The following is a 20,800-nucleotide window of genomic DNA, read 5'->3' on the forward strand; positions in this document are numbered from 1 at the left end:
ATGTTAGACTCTTGATCACTAAGCATAAAGACTAATACATTTTAGGGAAAGTAAGATACCCATTTTCCTTTATTTAGAAGTTGGCCTCTCCTTTTTTGATATGGTCAAACAGGGCATTATGCAAATAGATGTGACTTATCAGAATCTCTGTGGCTGCTATGATTCGGTTGGCCTTTATCCATTCATAGGCAATACAATGCTCTTGCATTTTCTCATGAAAAAAGAGGCAGCACTGCTGAGTGCCCACAACTATTTTGCCTCTATGCAACTCTCAAAATCCCACAGAGTCTGAAAAACCATTTAGCCTTTCAGACATAGGATATAAAGAGAGATGTTCATCAGTAGGTGGTTCAACAAATGTTGATTCATTCAGTGAGCATATGAATGAGTGAATGAATGAATGAATGAATGAAAATGATTATGGAAAATTTCCTGATTCTTCTAACACATTAGCATGCCAAGCTATAGCACAGATACTAGAATTCCTCCCATCATGGATATAACCCATGGTAAATTTGATCTTAAATCCTTGGCAACATTGTATGCTGCTAAATAAAAAGGGCTGCAGTCCCAGAATTTCATACTTTCAACAGAAGTTTGGAATCTGCTGTTTGCATGGAAAGAAAATGCTCTAAGTCTTTATCTGTGATTTCTTAGTAGCATCCCTCCAATGGCCTATATAGATATCACCTCCAGCCAGTGTCTATTTTTTTAAAAAAGAAGACCTAAGTAAGAGGATAAGATGATATGCTAAAAATTTTTGATTTCAGAGATTTTGTACCATCTTTAGAACATGAAGCTGGATGTGAGCCATTATTTAACATAGCTCCATTATCCCAAATAAGAAAAACTTCTAGAAGTACCCCCAAAAGTATATTATCAAATAAGGATAATGAAAGAGCAACTCAGAGATCCTCCTTTACAAATTCTTCATTATACAAATAGGCACTAAACCATTACTGCATTTTTTATTTGGCTTCATGCAAATTGCCACTTACACCAGTCTGGGAGGAACCTGTTGTATTGACCTGTTCAATTGATATTAAGGTATAATCAGATAATGAGAAAACCACTTTTCCATCCTAAAACTAAAAGCCAGGCTGGAGGGAGTTAGCTAGAGGGCTATTGGAAGGATTAAAGAGTGAACTAACATAGTCTTATCTAGACTAACATTACTGTGTCCAGTTTCAACCTATAAGGCATACAAAATCAGAGAGTTCAGGGCAATTCTGACCACCTAACTATACAGACTGGCCTTAAATAGGAAGAATCAGTGTAGATTATGCCACTGACAGTTCCCTTTTAATTGGGGCTGACACTGACTTGTTACATGAAGTTCCTCTTTTGTACTTCTAACCAATGAAGATTTTCCCACTGTATTAATTTTAGATCTTCATGTCTACCTAATGTCAACCACTGGATTCTATCAACAACAACAATAATGCTCCATGATCTATCAGTTTCGTGGCCTGGTTGGCAAATTTGATCAAATACCTTAGGTAGTTATAGCTTCGAATATTTCCTGAAAATACTGTGTTGAGGAGCTATAAGACCTAGGTGATGTCAACATAACAGAAACAGGGTTTTATTATAGCAAAGCTAGCATTGGCAGAAATATGACATATTTGGTCAAAATCTACCAGAGGTTTTATTTGCTAGGCTAATCTATCCTTTTCACCTTAAAGGCTTTTTAAAAAATGTTCAAAAGATATCAGATAATGTGACGGAAGAAAATAATTTCTCATTCCCAACAGGAAATTTGCAATTTAATAGGAAAAAAAATAAAAACACACTCATAAAACAATCTTGAATTTTTATAAGTGTGTTTGGAAGGATAAGGATGTAGAAACCATATCCAGGGAATTTTCTTTGGTTTAAGTATACTGCTGGGAAGACAGGGCTAGAAGCAACACAGAGATTAAGCAGCACTATAATTAAAGGAAGGGGAAAGGTTTAAAAGAGGCAAATTGGGATTATCAACTTAAAAAATCTGCAAACAACCCACAGGGAAATTTCTAAAGTTAAAGCTGAAATGTTGGTGTGGAAATTCCTGGTGGGAAAATTCTGGGATAAATAAAAATGAAACCATGTTTTCCTTTTTAAATTCCATATGGAGCATATGAGATACTCCATATGGATTGCTAAAGGTCACATAGAACACTATTAAGGAATCTACTTACCACCTGCATTGGATAACGAAGTTTTTACTATACTTTTTATGCAGAAGAGGAAATTAAGTGATGAACCTGCAAGGAGGGGTTTAACATGCTGTAACTAATGCAATTCTCTAAATACAGTTTTTAGTTCATGGCAGATATTGAAGCCCCTTCCAAAAATTAGGTTAAATTTTAAACAGTTCTTACCCTGGCACTTCTTCTTTTTACATTCTTTAATACTATCAGGAGAATCTCAGGGAAAAGGCTGATAAATATTAGAAGAATTATGGCCAGCCATGTGGATACAGAAGATAGCATTTGAGCAAATACGAAATACATTCTCTGTTGTTTGAGAAAAGGCCTGGAGTGGAAAGAAAATACATAATGGAAAAACAAATGAGTTCCTGTCAAGTGAAAACAGAAGTTTAATTGAAACTGTCTTTTGTATTTAAAAGAAATCTTCCTTATACACATTAATAAAAGAAATTTCTCTAGAATGTCCCCAAAGTGGTAACCATATTTCATTTACCAAATGTTTGGAAAGAAAAGGAATGAGAATCAAAGGGGAAAAATAATAAAATTCATCTGACTTGAAAACAATCAGGCAATCAACTATAAAGCTGCCAACTGGTGAATATTTATGTGCATTAGAAAATGCTTGAGCTTCAAAAATATTCAAGAGAAATGATGGTTAATTTTTATCCTAACAGGCATTTTATTTCCTCAGCTGTCTTATTAATATGAGAATGAATTTATGTTCCTCATTTAGTGCTCTTCATTTAGAAGTTTAAAAGACATTTTTATACCACTCCCCTTGAAAATCCTATGTAAATTCAAAAAGGACTGTAAAGCTTACAGTCTCTCACAAATGAGAGTAATCTGTCATTATCATCTGCAAATGTACATTCGGCAAAAGGTTTCTAGACAGTAAAATACCACTAATAGGTCAGTAAGCCTTGAAATCCAGAAATCCAGAGGACCCCTCATTCTGAAGTTAGACTTCATTCCAATTCATTCACTGAACTGTTAAGTGGCCATTGAGAAGCCCGGTCTCCCTTCTCCTGTCTAGAGCTGAGCCATAGAGAACCTCAACAGGCTAACTTAATTTTGTTCTAATTTGAGGGGGAGGAAGAGGCTCCTTAAGATCAGAATGCACATCATATACTATCTTCGGATTAGGAGCTCTAGGTAGATAACCAGTTGGTCCCATTTACTAGATCACAGATTATATACCGTATGTGCTGAAGGTAAATTGGTTTCTTATTTAAAAACTTACACTTGTGCTCCCTTATACATCTCAATAGAAATCAAGCTTGTGGCTCTACATATATAAGGACTAGATTGTGGAATAAAAGTTGGTAGATTAGTAAGGTAGAGAAATTCCTGAAGCCTAAATAGGCCTAAGAGGCTAAACAGGCTTTCTAGGAAAATTCTATCATACAGAAAAAAGACTGTTGCAAAACACCACCCTACTCTTAATTCTACAAAGTGGCCTGAATTAAAATTTTAGGTAATTAATTGAGCCATACCAAAGGTCCAACAGACAAGTAAGAGCTAGCCATAGGGTGTTCCTTTGCAACATACCCCCGATACTCTGATTAATATCTCTAGTTTTTTTTCTACTTTGATGTCATCTGTGGGGCTTTGCAGGAAGGATTGGATTTGGGGTTCAGAAATCATCATTCTCACTGCATAACCCCAAAGAGGGAATCTCAGTGCTTCAGGGTAAAACATGTCCAGGGACATTAACTGCAATTAACATTCAGCTGAAGTTTTGCATAATTTCATACAGTAGCATAATATGGCTAGCTCTGTAAAAGGACAGCATTGCAGGCAACAAAATATACATTTGCTCCTCCTTTATTCATGGGGAAGAAGTCCTAAAACCCCCCTGTACATGCCAGAAACCATAGATACTACCAAACTCTCTCTTTCTACATATTATTTTTTCCTAGAATGAATGCCTATGATTAAGTTTAATGTATAAAGTAGGCACAGTAAAAGATTAACAATAATAAAATAAAACAATCATAACAATATACTGTAATAAAAGTGCCAGTATCATTATTCTTGTGTTTTGGGTCATTATTAAATAAGTGTTACTTGATACCATGAGAGCTGATAGAATAAGTGAATAATGGGCAGGCAGGTGGTATATACAGCCTGGATACACTGGAAACTCATATATTTGGCAGAATGGAGCTGGGTGGAATGAGAGTTCATCATACTACTCTGAACAGTGTTCAATTTAAAACTTATGATGTTTATTTTTAGAGTTTTCCATTTATGATTTTTGAGCTGTGGTTGACCATAGAAAAACTGAAACCTCAAAAAGTAAACCTGTAGCTGGGCGCCAAGGTGCATGCCCGTAATCCTAGTGGCTGGAGAGGCTGAGGCAGGAGGATCATGAGTTCTGAGCCAACCTCAGTAACAGAGAGGTGCTAAGAAACTCAGTAAGACCCTGTCTCTAAATAAAATACAGAATAAGGCTGGGGATGTGACTCAGTGGTTGAGTGCCCCTGAGTTCAATCCCTAGTACCAAGAAAAAAAAAGTAAACCTGTGGATTAGGAAGAACTACTGTATTTAATTTTTATTAAGTATCACTAATGATTAAACAGGTATGACAATGTCTTAATCACTTAAATTATTTACTTTAATCAATAAGGAATAGTCTGTGGAAAGGATTCGAAACTTGTTAAGGTTGCTAGAAACATTTTAATCTTGTGGAAATTTTGCATAATTTTCAGATGTTAATTATACAATTCATAGAATTATGATACTGTAGGCAGATCTACAATTGCATATTGCCTTTGCTTAATCAGCTTTGATTCATTTGTATATTAAAGAAAATAGACTTTCTTCAGTTTTGATGTTCTCAATCATTACCTATAGAGGTGCCAAATATATATACTTTCTTAAGTGATTAGGTTGTTCATATTTTCATTTCTTAAGGCTTTTATAAGAAAAGCTTTTCAAAACAGAGTTTAATTAATCCTCAAGGAATATAAACATAGTCTTCACATCTCTGTGATAAAAATGTTTTATATGTATATAAGATTTTGCACAAAGCCGTCAAAATATGTAATCTTGGAATCTCATCCCATGGCTTACTCCAGCTTTGCTCCTTGTTGCTGGCATCCTTATCAGAAGAAGCCATTGATTAATGGAAACAAATTTGATATTTAAAAAACAAATTATGGGCCTTGGGGAGTAAGGAATGGAGACATAAACACAACTTATTTTCATTCCTTATCCCTCCCCTTATCACAAGTTATGGGTCTATCACTGGACTCATCTGAGGTAGGATACACTCTATTTATCTCTGTCCTATAGAGTACTAAGCACAAAATGGATTCTGAATAAACACCTTCTGAATTAGGATGAACTAAATGAATTCTGAGGCTAAGCTGTAGAGTCTGCCTACCTCTATCCCAAAATAGTGAGATGATGATTAAGATAAAACTGAGTATTAAGTGGAATACATCCTATACCCTTGAGCACATACGTTGTGACATGAATGACAGGTATAGAGTCAGCACTCATATCTATGGGTTCTGAATCTGGCTTCAAACAACTTTGGATCAAAAATACCTGAAAAATAATATTTGTCTATACTAAACATATGCAGACTTTTTCCTGTCATTATTCCCTAAACCATATAGTCTAACAACTATTTACATAGCATTTTCATAGTATTAGGTACTATAAATCATCTAGAGATGATATAAAGTATATAGGAAGAGATAAATAGGTTATATGCAAATACTGTGCTATTTTAAATATATAAGGGACTTGAGCATCTGAGGATTTTTGTATACACAGGGAGATCCTAGAACCAAACCTCCACAGATACTGAGGGACAACTATACACTTTAAAGAGAAAATAGGGTCCAGATGGATTAACAGTATATAAGGCCAAATTATCAGGCAGAAAATTCAGAGGATTTCTACTGGAGATCACATGGGAGGTCTTGGTAGAAATTAGTTTCATTTTAAAGATTTGGACAGGGGCTACCAAAGGGAAGTCCTTTTTGAGTGACTATGTACTCCATAGACTTGTATTTGAAATTTTACCTGAAATTAGTAGCATTACAAACTGTAAGTAATCTCTATTCCATTAATATTAAAGACTTGCTATCATATATAATCAAAACTTTAATAAAAGTATAATGTTTACATAATATACATATAGTTATTTATATACTGCTCACAGTTGTATAGCTGCTTACCAAATAATTCCTCCCCAGAAGAATGAGAAAAATACATAAAAGGCTAAAGAACCCCAAATCACAAAGTGATTTATCCATGTCCAGAATCGAGTATCCAAGGCGAGCTGAAAAGATGGAGCACAAGGGATTTTATGATGAGTACAAATTATACTAGGCAATAAACAATGATATCTGATATCCTGCACACAATATGATAGCTATGACAAAACCTAGCTTTGGCTAGAGATTCAAGAGAAAGTTAAACTAAAAGAATAGAATGCAAGTCTTTCAAAGAACTAAGGTGAAACAGTTGAACACTATACTAACACCTCTCAATTCTACACTGTGAGCACAGAGGTGTGGGTCAAGTCATATAGCTAGTAGGTGTGGGGCTGCAGATGCCTCAGAATTCTGCAATGGGTGAGAAATAAAGTAATGGTAGTATCCAGGGAGCTGGAGCCCCAAGTCTTCAGGTAGCAGTGGTAAGGGAAATTAATGAGAAAAGGAGGCCTAGTTGGTAGAGACAGGTATGCTATAAAGCAACAGGAGTGGGAAGGGGCTGCTAGGAAGGGGAGACATATTATATAAGGAGTCATGAAAGCTCAAATAACAGAGTTGTCATTAAATGTAAAGATAACTAGCTGTATGCATTTTACATCATGTAGCAATGGATCATGGGCCTGATTATATTGCATGCCTTTCCAATTGTAAAACGTGTATCTATTCTATGCGTGCAGCCCGGGTTTGATCCTCAGCACCACATACAAACAAAGATGTTGTGTCCGCCGAGAACTGAAAAATAAATATTAAAAAATTCAAAAAAAAAAAAAATAACAGAATGTTCAGTTGCTTTGGATTTTAAGTTCTTCATGTTTTTGTGAGGAATGATTGTAGTATCTAAGGTTTTCAAATATTATCTAAAAACAAAGTATGTTCTGGTCTGCTTGCTTAAAACTTCTGGTTCATATATCCAGAGCATTTATTTCTTGTAGAGAAGGTGGTGTTTCCACTTTGTTACTTGCTGTGACACCATGGCCCTCATCCCTCTGTTACAGTTTCTCGTTTGTACACAGGATGTTGATAACATTGTTAAGGCAGTCTCATCTTGAATTCCTACCCTTTCACACTGCTAGAGAAAATGTCACAATAGTATTCATCCAAAGGAAGAGGAAACGGATATCTTTTGAGTTACACATGAAAGATGCTGCAGTAAGGTTGACTTTAACTATGAAGGGTGCTGGGAAGCCCTGAGGCCATATTCAAGGTGGGGGGGGGGAGTCGATTTAAAATCATGATCGTGTGAAGCATAACAACAAATAACAACCAATATTTGTTAAAATGAGCACACTCAATGTGCCAGATGTCATTCTAAATGCTTTAAATACATTTATTAGTTGACTCCTAAGAAAGGAAGTTGCTACTTTTGACTCCATTTTACAGAAGAGGACACTGAAGCACAGTAGTGAAGTTACTTGTCCAACGACACAAAGCTATTAAGCAGCCAAACTGAGATAAATTTTAACATTTCCTTTTAAAGTCAACAATCTGAAAGAAGTGATAAGCAATGTAAACATGTTAGTTATATTGGGTATGAAAAATGAACCAGGATAAAAATTTAGACAAAATGACTAGAGAGGTCCTATGACAATTATACTTCTCGATGTTGGTTCTGACCACTGGACATGTTCACTTTAAGGTATTTGTTCTTGGGCCCTAAAGGTGTTTATTATTAGAATGATCAAAATAATTTAATTAAGTGTTCAACTATAAAAGAGTTTCTACTCATAAGCTTCATGGTTGCATGTAAATACCAATGATTTTGCCAAAATTAACCTTCTTATATGTAATCTTATCTGCTATCTGCTATATGTACTTATGCACTTTTATCACTAACATGGATAAATTTCAGTGGTGAATACGTTTTGTAAAATTTCTTTACTACTAAACCCTTTTTATACATACCATGCTCATGGACACCTATTTAAGTGTTTTAAATATTCAATTTCTTCTTAGGCCAGGGGTTCTTAAACAAAAGTCTCAAATACTTAATATAAAAATATACACACATACACTCAGAAAAATCACAGCCTGTTTATATGCCACTAATCATAATGTCTTAAAAACAGCAATTAAGAAACAGATTTTCAACATAAAACAAAATATAGAGGATAGATAATACACTAGAAAAATGGATGACAAATATATAGAAATGCCCAAATCCTCAGCATCATGTACTTTTTAGTAAGCATTCAAAAGGCTGAATAACAAGCAGCAACAAAAATAAAGATCAGGAGACAAAAATGATATTAGAATTAGACCAGACCTTATTACAAAAATGGTCTCAATGTACTTGAATAAATAAAAATCTAACCTTCAGAGTTACAGTGAATACTAAGACTGTAAAGACAATAGTCCCAAAAGTCCAGTTTCCGTATACCTGAAAAACATTAAATAATTACATGTACCATAAATATACAAGCCTGTTTTAAAAAATTAAAAAGTCAACTTTAATCCTGCATGTATCTGACACAGATTTTTATATGAATTTTGTTTAAGAAAACAACTCATCAATAAGATCAAGTCACAATGCTGGATTTTCTTGTGCCCTAAATTTTCATGAACAGGTATAACACTGTGGCTGTTAGGGTTTATTTCCATTATTCCATGCAGCATGAAACATGGAACTCACTGGTTTGATAAAGACGAGAGAGAGAGAGAGAGAGAGAGAGAGAGAGAGAGAACGAGAACCTATTCCATTAACAGTAATATCCATCAAAACAAGTCATTTAGATGACTTATATCTCTAAAGAGTTTGATATTGGCCTTTCTTATAATATCACTAAAGTTCTCACATTAGCAATAATTTGCAGACAAATGGACTCACATTTTTTTAAATTAGTAATTTTTTGGCTATAAATACTAGAGCTGTCAGCATATGCACATTAAAGAAAAGCAAATACCACGTATAAATCCAAACGATGGCAATGAATGGCACATATGCTTACCAAATGCTGTCAAGATCTGAATGCATAACATTAAAACAGAAAATGAGATGTAAAAGGTTTTTAAAAAAATAAAAACAAAACCTTAAGGTTAATAGAAGCAAAAAATGGATTCAATCAAATCATACATGGATGTTAATGTTTAGTTGCTGATAGCAGTTCTTACCATTATTATAATTTTAACAAACACTTAGAAGGATGGTAACATATACAGTAAAACCTTATTACATTGGACTTTGTGAACTCAAAATGGATAATGAATCAGAAAGAGGCTGAGTTGATGCTTCTTATGTCACTGCCCAGAAAATTTTCTGGGCAAATGAATCGTGTCAACAGGCCTGGAGAGTGGAAAGTATGTGCCTAATTTGGAGCAAATTCTTTTTTTGGTGGGGGTGAGGGGAGAATACTGGGGATGAACCGAGGGGTGCTTACTACTGAGCTACATACCTAGCCCTTTGTATTATTATTTGTTCTAAAAACGAGACAGGGTCTCACTAAGTTGCTGAGGCTGGTTTCGATCCTCCTGCCTTAGCCTCCCAAGCCACTGGGATTATAGGCATGTACCACTGTGTCCAGTGGGAGTAAATTCTTCTTAAGCAGTAGTCATCTATATATAATTTATGTGCCAAAGAAAAGTGAAAGTCACAGAATCAGTCATAAAGCTGAAGGGACCTGAGAAATCACAAAACTGATTTGTTCTTATTGACGGGCAAAGTTTACTTGGAAAGCTGATGTAACTTTACTAAGATTTAGCAGGACACTTTCCTTGGCAAGGGCTACATGTATCTACTCTAAAGCAGAACTGCATTTCCCCAACAATTACTTTAGAATTAATAATTTTCATGGATTCATACTACATTGATTTCTGCTAGTCTAAACTAGAGAGGATTTGCCTAATTTCAAAGTATGATACAAATTCACTGAGTCCATCATTTTTGTAATAGATGTTAATTGTGTAGGTTCCAGACACAGTTATTATAGTCTGTAAATTATTTTTGAACCTTACCTTTTGCTTTCAATTATGATTATAAAGAATGACCAAAAGGGGCTGGGGTTGTGGTTCAGTGGTAGAGCTCTCGCCTAGCACATGCAAGGAGCTGGGTTTTATCCTCAGCACCACATAAAAATAAATAAATAAAATAGAGGTATTGTGTCCAACAACAACAACAAAAACAACACCATAAAAGAGGAATACCAGAAATGGGAAAGAAGAACATAGTGAAAGCAGCATGCAAGGCAGTATGCTCAGTTTCCCCCTCTGTAGCTGCCATGAAAAAGGCATCCTCTGTCCCCCACAAGTAATTCTCTCCTAGAGTACAGCCAGGGCAAAATCATTCTAATGCAGCTGCTGACTGATACAGTCATTTGTGAAGAAGGCACTGGCAGGACCAGTGTAGCCTTTCTGGGAGAACACTAGGCTCCCAATTAGAAGGAAAGAACGGAAAGAAAAGAACTCTCTCTCTTCACTGCTTGGTGCAACACTCCATAGATATTGCAGAGGTCCAAAGTCTGAAGTTCCAAGAACTCTGTTCACCTAACAAAAATCATAGCCAAGTTAAGCTTCTAGAGGGTTTGTACATAAGCTCTCTAGTTAGCACAAAAAGTGATTTCTTATTGTAACACTTCCATTACTTTAAAGACATGTGAAAATAAATATTGTATTTTGAGAAAAATAGTTTCCAAAATGATTATAGCAAGGTATAAAGACAGAACCAATGCCTAAGGAAAAAAGAAAAGCCATGCTTATAATACTTAAAGATGTAATGACATTTCTTTTTACCTTTCCATTATCTTCTAGGGATGCAGTCTGAAAAAGAAAGTAAGTCCCAAAGAAGAACACTGTCCCTTCAAAGGCAGCCAGAAATGTCCAATACAAGAAGGGGACCAACTGTAGCATAGCATTACCAGAAATTTTCCTATTGAGAAATGGGGGAAAAAACAGGTTAATCAATCTCTGTAGGTTGTTTGTTTAAAGATGAAGTGAAACACCAAAGGTGGGCACAGGATTTGATCCTTTTATAATAAAGAGAGCTACCCCAATGGATTAAAAGTTTTTTGGTAAACACCCAGACTAAGCTGAAGGTTGATCTTCATGTAATCACTCCCTGACAACTAGACACTACAGTAAACTGTCAAAGTGCTTCTAAAATTCTGGCTGTCAACAACAATAACATCATCAATAATAATTACCTCACATTTAATGATTTATTTATTATATGCTAAGAACTGGGTTAAATGTTTACATACATATTAACTATTTTTATCCACATAAAAAAAAGGGGGCGCTGGGGTTGTGGCTCAGTGGTAGAGCACTTACGTAGCATGTGTGAGGCACTGGGTTTGATTCTCAGCACCCAATATAAGTAAAAAAAAAAAAAAAAGGTCCATCAACAACTAATTTAAAAAAAACTATGTGAGATAGGTATTATTATTATTACTTCCATTTGTAAACAATAAGGAGCCTCAGAAAGGTGTAACATAATGGTTCCTAAACTTTGATGTAACTTATAATCACCTATGGATCTTTAAAAGATACTGAAATTAAAATACTGCATATTCTCATTCATTTGTGAAAGGCAAATGAATGAGAACTATAGTAGAGATCATGAGAGGATAGAAAAGGTTGGGGAAAGGAGAAGAGTGAGAGGGTAGATAATGGGTTCAAAAACACAGAAGGGGAGAAGTAATTCTTATGTCTACAGCACAGTATGGTAACTAAGTCCAATTAATTAGATATTTCACAATAAGTAGAGGAGAAAAGTCTGAAGGGTACCAGAACAAAGAAATGATAACATTTGAGGAGAGAGAAATGCTAATTACCTGATTTTATCATTATACATTTTATATATATGGATTATAATAACCCCATAAATAATTACAAATACATGTCCATTTGAAAATAAACACTGATGCCTGGCTCCCATTCTCATTATAATTGATCATTTATTTATTTATTTATTTTTGTAGTACTGGGCATCTTAGTGAAATCCTGTCTCTAGGATTTCACTGCTGAGCTACATCCCCAGCCCTTTTATCTTTTATTTTGAGAAAGGGTCTTGCTAAATTGCCAGGATGGCCTTGAACTTGTGATCCTCTGCCTCAGCCCCTGGAGTCACTGGGATTATAGGCATGTACCATCATACTTGGCTTTATTCTTATTTTGAGACAGGGTCTTAGTAAATTGCCCAGACTGGCCTTGAATTTGTAATCTTGGTGCTCTTAACCTACCAAATGGCAGGGATTATCAAGCATGCACCACTGCACCCAACTTTCATTCTGATTTAATTGGCATGATCTTGACCACCAGGATCTTTTTAAAGCTCTCAAAGTAATTCTATTTTATTTTATTTTTGGTGACTCTGGGGGTCAAACCCAGGGCCTTGTATATGCGAGGCAAATGTTCTACCACTGAACTACACCCTAGCCCTCCCAAATTAATTCTAATGTGCAGTAGAATCTGGGAATCATTAGTAGGAGCAAGCCAAAGTTCACTCAGTAAGAAACAAGAGCTATATATACTGTCATGATCTTAACTGCTACTAAGCTTTCTAACTATAGTTGTTAAAATGTTTCTTTTAATCGAGTTTTCTTCCTTGAAATTTAATCCTTAAATCTTAGTTTTCCATCAAGTAAAATAACATGTTTGAACTGTATAATGATGTTTTATAAATGGCAGTGAACAGATCAAAGTTTAAATCTGTCAAGAAAAATAGCACATTCTAGTCGGGCATGGTGGTGCATGACTGTAATTCCAGCAGCTTGGAACGCTAAGGAAGGAGGATCATGAGTTCAAAGTTAGCCTCAGCAACCAAGTAAGGCCCAAGCAACTTAGTGAGATCCTGTCTCTAGTCTCTAAATGAAATTTTAAAAAAGTCTGGGGATGTGGTTAAGCGCCCTTGGGTTCAATCTCTAGTACCAAACATACAGGAAGAAAAGAAAAAAAAAAAAAAAAAAAAAACCACAACAAAAACCAAGCAAGCAAACAAACAAAACACATTCTAGCTGCGTGCACATGTGTACACCTGATAATCCTAGCAACTCAGGAGGCTGAGGCAGGAGAATCTCAAGTTCAAGGCCAGCCTCAGCAACTTAGCAAGAGCCTGTTTCAAGAATAATAATAATAAAAAGTGGAAGGGGCTATTTCCAGTAAAAGTCAGAATGTGAAATAATGCAACTTTTATCTATTACATTTCCTAGGTGCATACAGTAATCTGCAATTCTGCAGGTGCTGTTGAACTAAAAAAAATGTCATGAGAAAGAAGTGGCCACTTCACAAAAACAAGCTCTCCCCACAGCCAGTAGTCATGTTTCCAAGGCAACCAGGAACCACGGGGAAGGGACCTTCCCTAAAGATCCTTGCAGGGAGTTCCCAGCAACTAACGGCTACCAATGTGGCTTTTAATAGTCACTAACTTGACTGAGGCAAAGAGGGCAAAAGCAGGAAATGGTTTCTGTCTTTACAGACCATCTGTGGGAGTTACATTACAAACATTGGGAAAAACAGCAGGGATATCATAATATGTTGGATAATAGATCAGGCTTTCTTGCTGCACTCTGATGAGTGAAGAAACTCTTGAAAATACAATAGGGCAGTCAACACAAAGGAAAACATGAATGAGAATGAAGATTCTGGCAAAGGCTGACCAGCAGCACTGCCCAAGCACTCTTGTACAGTGACATGTAGCAGATGTACCTTTTAAAGCTGCAGAAGAAACAAATTACACCTGTTCCTTTCACAGAAAATTCATGGTTTACTTTCACAATTTCTCTTAATATGAAAATATCCAATTATGTATTATTTCACATCAAAGTGTTTGGAAATGCCTGAGTCACTAAATCCACAAAGGTGATATGTATACTATGCTATGTAGTACTACCATAAAAATTAAGTGGTTCACTAAAAAGAGCATCACATGCAGATAGACCAGTACTTCATGTTCACAAAGTAATAATCAGAGTAACTGAACAATCTACAATCCAGTGATAGGTTGAGAGCACTGTTTGATCAAAGCAGGCACTTACTACTTACAAGTAACAAGGTTAGGAAGGAAAATTGCACTTTGGTCTGGGCAATAGGTATACCATAATCTTCATTTTTGCCTAATTCATAACTTATAGCTGCAATGCAATAATTAAAATTTCATGGAAATCCTTTTAATATTTGCACCCAACAGCTTTTTTCAGGCTCTCAAGATTTTTTAAAATATATTTTTAGTTGTAGATGGACACAATAACTTTATTTATTTATTTATTTTTATGTGGTGCTGAGGATCAAACCCAGTATCTGACATGTGCGAGGCAAGTACTCTACCACTGAGCCACAACCCCAGCCCTCAACATTTTTAATTTATAAAAACACTCAGCATAGTCCAGAAAGTATGTGGAGGAAGGCATTAGAATGAGATTAACAGCTATACCAACTGAAAAATGATTATGTGTTACTGCTTTTAAAGTTCTTTTATATGTAGTAACTCATTTAATCTTCACAAACCCATTGTTACTACTGCTGCCCATGTTTTACTAGAGATAAAATTAAGACACATTCTGGGTAAGTAACCCATATAAGGTCACACAGTAAGTGACAGAGGCAGGATTTGAGCCCAGGTTATTAACCTGAGTTCTGAGTGGCACTGAATGGGAGGGATTCTGTTCACTGCATCCAAATCCTACTTCAATCAGAAATGGGTACACTACTGGATTTCACTCTAGTGATTGAAGACAACTGTAGTTCAAACAATGTTTGAAAACCTCTGGCCTGTTGGAAAGAACAAAGGGCTGGTCATCAGGACTGAATTTTGATCTTCATTTTACCTCTGGTTATACCTGTGTCCTTAGGAAAGTCATTTCTGGGCCAACGTTCCTCATTTTCTGAGGGTGTGATAGTTGAACTCTATATATCAAGGTTCCTTTTTTCCTTTTGTGGTACTGGAGATCTACCTCACGCAGGCTAGGTGTGTGCTCCACTATGAGATAAGTCCCTAGACCTTCAGCAAGGTTTCTACCATTCCCCTCTAGATCTAATCATCCATTTACAACAAATACAGGAATCAGCAGAACAATTAAACAATGCTGTTAAGATGCAATCAGCAAACTCTAGATTGGCAGAACTTTACAACATAAAGGATCTGATTTTGTCAACAAATTATGAGGTTAACCTACAGATTAAGAGAGATTCAAGAAGCATATTAACAATTGCAATGTGTGGAACTTATTTGGACCTGATTCAAATAAGAATAGTGTTAAAAAAATGAGCCAACTGAATAAATTTGAATGACTGGATATTTGATATTAAGCACTTAAATTTAAGTGATAAGGTATTGTTATTTTAAGTCCTTATCTTTATGAGATACATACTAAAATAACCTTTATATAATATTTGCTTCAAAATAAACCTGGGATAGAATAGATAAGAGGTTATTAGTGGAATAGGCTTATTGATAAATTGACAGCTATTGAAAGTGAATGGTAAGGTCAGGGAAGTTCATTATATAATATTACTCTCCATAGGGTAAATGCTTTAGGACATTGGAAAGGATGACGATTTTTTTTTTTTTTTTTTTGGTACAAGACCTAAAAAGCATAGGAAACAAAAGCAAAAATAAACAAATGGGATTGAAACAAAATAAAAATACTTCTGCACAGCAAAGGAAATAACACAGTGCAGAGACATCCCATGAAATGGGAGAAAATATTTACAAATTATACATGTGACAAGGGATTTATATTCAGAAAATATAAGAAACTCCAAAAACTCAATAGCAAAGATAGAACAAAACAACCCAAGTAACCTGATTTAGCAACAGATCTAAACAGAGATTTCTCAAAAGAAGACATACAAGCCAACAGGTATATGAAAAATGCTCAACATCACCAGCCATCAGGGAAATGCAAATCAAAACTATAAAGATACCACCTCACTCCAGCGAGAATGGCTGCCATCAAAATAAATAAATAAATAAATAACAAGTGCTGGTGAGGATGTGGAGAAAAGTGAATCCTTGCACATGTTTGGTAGGAAAGCATATTAGTAGAGCTATTATGAAAAACAAAATGAAGTTTCTTCAAAAAAATAAAAATAGAACCACTAAATGATCCAGTAATCCCACTCCTGGGTATATATCCAAAGGAAATAAAATTGGTATGTTGAAGAGATATCTGCACTACCATGTTTACTGCACCACTATTCACAATTGCCAAGATTTGGAATCAATGTAAATGTCCATCAAGGGATGAATGGATAAAGAGAATGTGGTACATATACATGATTTAATACTCATCCATAAAAAGAATAAAATCCTGTCATTTGTGATAACATAGATGAAAGTGGATGTGATTATAAGCCAGGCACATAAAGGCAAGCACCATATGATCTCACTAATATGTGGAAAAAAGTTGATCTCATAGAAGTTGAGAGTTAAATGATGCTTACCAGAGGCTAGAGAGAAGAGGGGGAAGGGAAGGATATAGAAAGGTGGTTAATCAATGCCTAAGTTATAATGTAATAACAGTAAGAATCTCTGGTGTGTTATTACATAGTAGGGTGACTATAGATAACACCTATGCATTGTATATGTCAAAAAACACTAGAAGAAAGAATATTGCATGTTTTTACCATGAAAAAAATGATAGGTAATTGAGGGGACAGATATCTTTAGCCTGATTTAAACATTATATAGTATATGCATGTGAGAAATAGCAATTAGTATGTACGATTTTTATGTCTGATGTATAAAACAGAGTTCTGCATACTTTTGTATATATTTGAATTGTTCCTTAATACTTTTAAAATTATAAATCATGTAATTCTAACAATTAATAAATTATAAATTTTATGAGTCATAATGTTTAAAGAAATCTCTTAAATTTGCATTTTCATTTCATACAAATAAACCACCTAAGTCTCTCTACTGCACTTGGTATCCATTATTTAGCAATGTTTATAATCTGCTGTAAATTAACATCTTTATCTTAAGCTGTAGGCTTAATTCCTAAAAATCCAATTAAATCACAGGTTAAACAACTGGGGCAAGCGCCAAGCTCCCCATTCATACAGAAAAGCATCCATTTCCAACTGACACAGAAAGAATATAAGGGCTTCATGAGTTAACTATTTCTTTCCACAAAACAGTTTTAAAATGTAGCTAATGAAGAGTGGCAGTTAACATTTTATATGCAGTTTATAAGAGAAAGGGTAATATAACCTCAGGTCAATCTACTAAATGTAGGAATTGGTATTCTGAACTACCAAAAATCTTTGTGTGCTTTTCTTTGGGCAGGTAAAAATTAAAATATTGTGTCTTTCTATAAGGCTCTGGGGATGCTATGACAATATAGGCTCAAACAACAGGAATTAGTGATTCCAGATTAAAAGTATGCTTCACATGCACTCAAGCATAGGACCTACACATAGGAAATATGTTGTTTTCCTGTTGAACAATCTAGTTTCATCACTAGAATTCAAAACAGAACCACGTAATCAAACCACATGAACAGTTCTGTCTATCCAACCTGCAAATTGAATGAAACCCACAACTTAGAAAGTCTGAGGGGGTTTTAGCTATATCTTCAACTTACATATACAATCGCGGGTCTGCGGTCAGAGTGTCAATGTTGATGTGCTGTTCCAGGAGACTGTAGGCCAGAATAGGCAGGGATGTGAAGCAGATATTGTACATTGTAAGATAAGTAGCATCATACAGTGGCTGAAATGACAAATATTACAGAAAAGAAACATACTATAACAATTATCTATAAGATCATACTTATTACTTTGGAAAAATCACTAACTAAAAACAAGACAGTTTCCTTTCATGATTTTTGGGACAGCAAAGGAAACTGTGGAAATAAGGTCCTTAACTGGTAATTGTAAAAAATAAACTAATACTTTGTGATTTGTTGTATTAATATGATATCTTCCCCTCATTAGGATCTGATTCAGAATGTTTATATGTTATAAGCTCTATTTCTACTAGACATTAATAATTTTTCACTTGCTAAAATTACAGGTATTCAGTAGCTATTTCAGCAAAGACTAAATAAGTCCTTAGAGAAACTAAATACAGGTAGTAGCACTAGCCTGTGTCGCAGGTTTTTTTTTTTTTTTGGTTAATATTTTATAAGGTTGAATCCGACAATAAACCATTTCTAACACCCTCTTCCTGAGAAGCCCTATAGTTCCTCTGGTGTGTGTTCTTCCTCCCTGCACTGAGTAATAAAACCTAATTTGATCAATTACAAATATGCTCCTGGTGGTCTTTGGCTGTGTGCTTTGACAATCTTCAGCTCCCAAAACAAAACTTGGCATATAGGAAACATTCAATAAATATTGGATGAGTGAAGGGGTACAAACTGAGAGCTATGACACATTTGTAAAGAACTGATCTGATATTATAAATCTTCTTTTATTGAAAAAAGTAAGGTATTTTATGAAAGTATTTATTGAGTTCCATATCTACAGTGCTAGATATTGCCATATAACTATTTTCTGTGGCCTAAATAAAAAGCAACCCATCTCATATGTATTTTTCACACATATAAATGTAGTTTGATTAATAAAATGCATTTAAACATGACACCAATGAATACAATTATGTATTTTTTAATATTTATTTTTAGTTATAGTTGGACACAATATCTTTATTTCACTTATTTATTTTTATGTGATGCTGAGGATTGAACCCAGAGCCTCGTGCATGCAAAGTGAACGCTCTACCGCTGAGCCACAACCCCAGCCCAACAATTATGTATTTTAATTAATAAAGATACGATTACTATTAAAATGGAGATTGACTCAAAAAGGTTGACAACAACTCGAATAGAGCTTTAGTTTATTCATGAGATGACTTCAGAACACTTATTGAATGCCTACTAAGTACCAAATACCAGGACAGAGATGATCCATCCCTATCCACCAAAGAGTTCAAGAGAGGGAGGCAGAATGGGGGATGCACAAGTAGCTACCAAACCCAAAGGAGCCCTGGCCTGCAACTGAGAAAAACCAAGAGATAATCAGTACAACATTCTCAATGAAATTTTAAAAAAATGGCTCCACATAGACCATATGTATGTAGACCAGGTACTATGTAGACCAGGTACTTCTCAGATTCCATAAACAAAGATTGAAGCTCAGCAAAAATATTCCAGTGGATTAAAAAGTACATAAAAGGTGTTACATTCCTATTAATTATCAAGTGTGAGGACTAGTCTGGAGCACCAACACTATATTTGTTTTGGAAACTACCCATTTTCACTAATGAGTAAATGAAAACAACAACAATTCAGATTGACTGGTGTGTAATTTAGTCTTACATTTCATTCAAACAAAAGAAGCATCAATCTACTTTTGTTTTATTATGGTGCTTTAAGGTAACATGAGAGATAATTGCAATTCTTAGATGCAGTAATTAGAGGAGATAGAATGTCCCCAAAACAAACAGGTTTAGTTGATAATACTGTTTCTTGTTAAACCTGTTAGAAATGTTTCCTTTTCATGGAAGAAAAAAAAAAAGACAAGTACTATCTTAGTTTTTCTAAAGAAAGAGAGGCTTTTGCTTAAAGAACAGGAACCCTGGACACATTTCTGCATTCTTCATAGCCTGCTCTCCAAGTTTCAGAGAACATTTCATGTGGCTCTGGATTGAAAAAAGCTGACCACCCATGTGTCCAAAAGATACTTTGTAAGTGTCCAAAGATACTTACAATAAAGGCTGCTATTTTCAGCACTAGCACAAGGCCAAAATCAAAAATAATGATTTCACACTTCATGTCACCTCCTCAGACCTTCCTTTTACCTGTACACTTTTCCTCAAAGACATCTGCACAGTTCCTCCCCTCAGCTGCTCGGATCTCTACCCAAATGCTACCTCCTTATAGACAACTTTCCAGATGATCTTCTATAAAGCAGCAGTCCTTTCCCCTAGTTGCACACTATCTCTTTATTATGCTTTCTATCAGCACTTATCAATATTCCACATCATATATTTGATTGTTACATCTTTCCTCCATTACTACACTGCAATTTCCAGGAAGATAAGGGAGTTTTGTCTAATCACTGCTATATCCTCAGCACTTAGCCTAGCACAAAGCAGGGATTCAAGAAATATTTGTCAAATAAATGAACCCACAAGCTCAGTGAATGAGGAAGGGAGCTAAATATCAACTTCTGTGGAAATCTAAGCTATTAGGTAATCTAAGCAGACCAAAGACAATCCAGGGTCTGAATTTCAGTTGACTTTAATTAACAGTCCTTTCTTTCTTCATACAACTTGTACTTGGTAAGCATGTTTTAAAAAGGTAATAAAACAAGACCCCTTTCAAAATAAAAACAAACAAAAAAACCACAAGATCAAACAAATTTTAAGTCTGCTAAAAGTAGTTAAGAAAGGAAATTTGAAATATTTTTTTAATACCTGCACCCATCTAAGGAAGTGAGCA

At 35.1% G+C, this 20,800-nt stretch overlaps 1 protein-coding gene across 5 annotated transcripts in view; it reads right to left on the reverse strand.

The window, feature by feature from the left end:
* Atp11c (ATPase phospholipid transporting 11C) overlaps positions 1–20,800 on the reverse strand; it is a 184,634-nt gene that overhangs the window by 9,260 nt on the left and 154,574 nt on the right. For 2 of the 5 annotated variants that reach the window (XM_071606841.1, XM_071606842.1), the window contains exons 24-29: positions 17,942–18,069; positions 11,148–11,283; positions 8,737–8,802; positions 6,387–6,490; positions 2,364–2,517; positions 2,181–2,246 (exon numbers count right to left, since the gene is read on the reverse strand). In XM_071606841.1, the coding sequence (XP_071462942.1) occupies positions 2,217–2,246; positions 2,364–2,517; positions 6,387–6,490; positions 8,737–8,802; positions 11,148–11,283; positions 17,942–18,069 (618 nt within the window). In that variant the 3' untranslated portion in view covers positions 2,181–2,216. The remainder of the gene's footprint in view (positions 1–2,180; positions 2,247–2,363; positions 2,518–6,386; positions 6,491–8,736; positions 8,803–11,147; positions 11,284–17,941; positions 18,070–20,800) is intronic. The other 3 variants (XM_027940165.2, XM_071606840.1, XM_071606843.1) reach the window with 2 other exon arrangements.

Source organism: Marmota flaviventris, chromosome X, assembly GCF_047511675.1.
Source record: "Marmota flaviventris isolate mMarFla1 chromosome X, mMarFla1.hap1, whole genome shotgun sequence".
Taxonomy (NCBI): domain Eukaryota; kingdom Metazoa; phylum Chordata; class Mammalia; order Rodentia; family Sciuridae; genus Marmota; species Marmota flaviventris.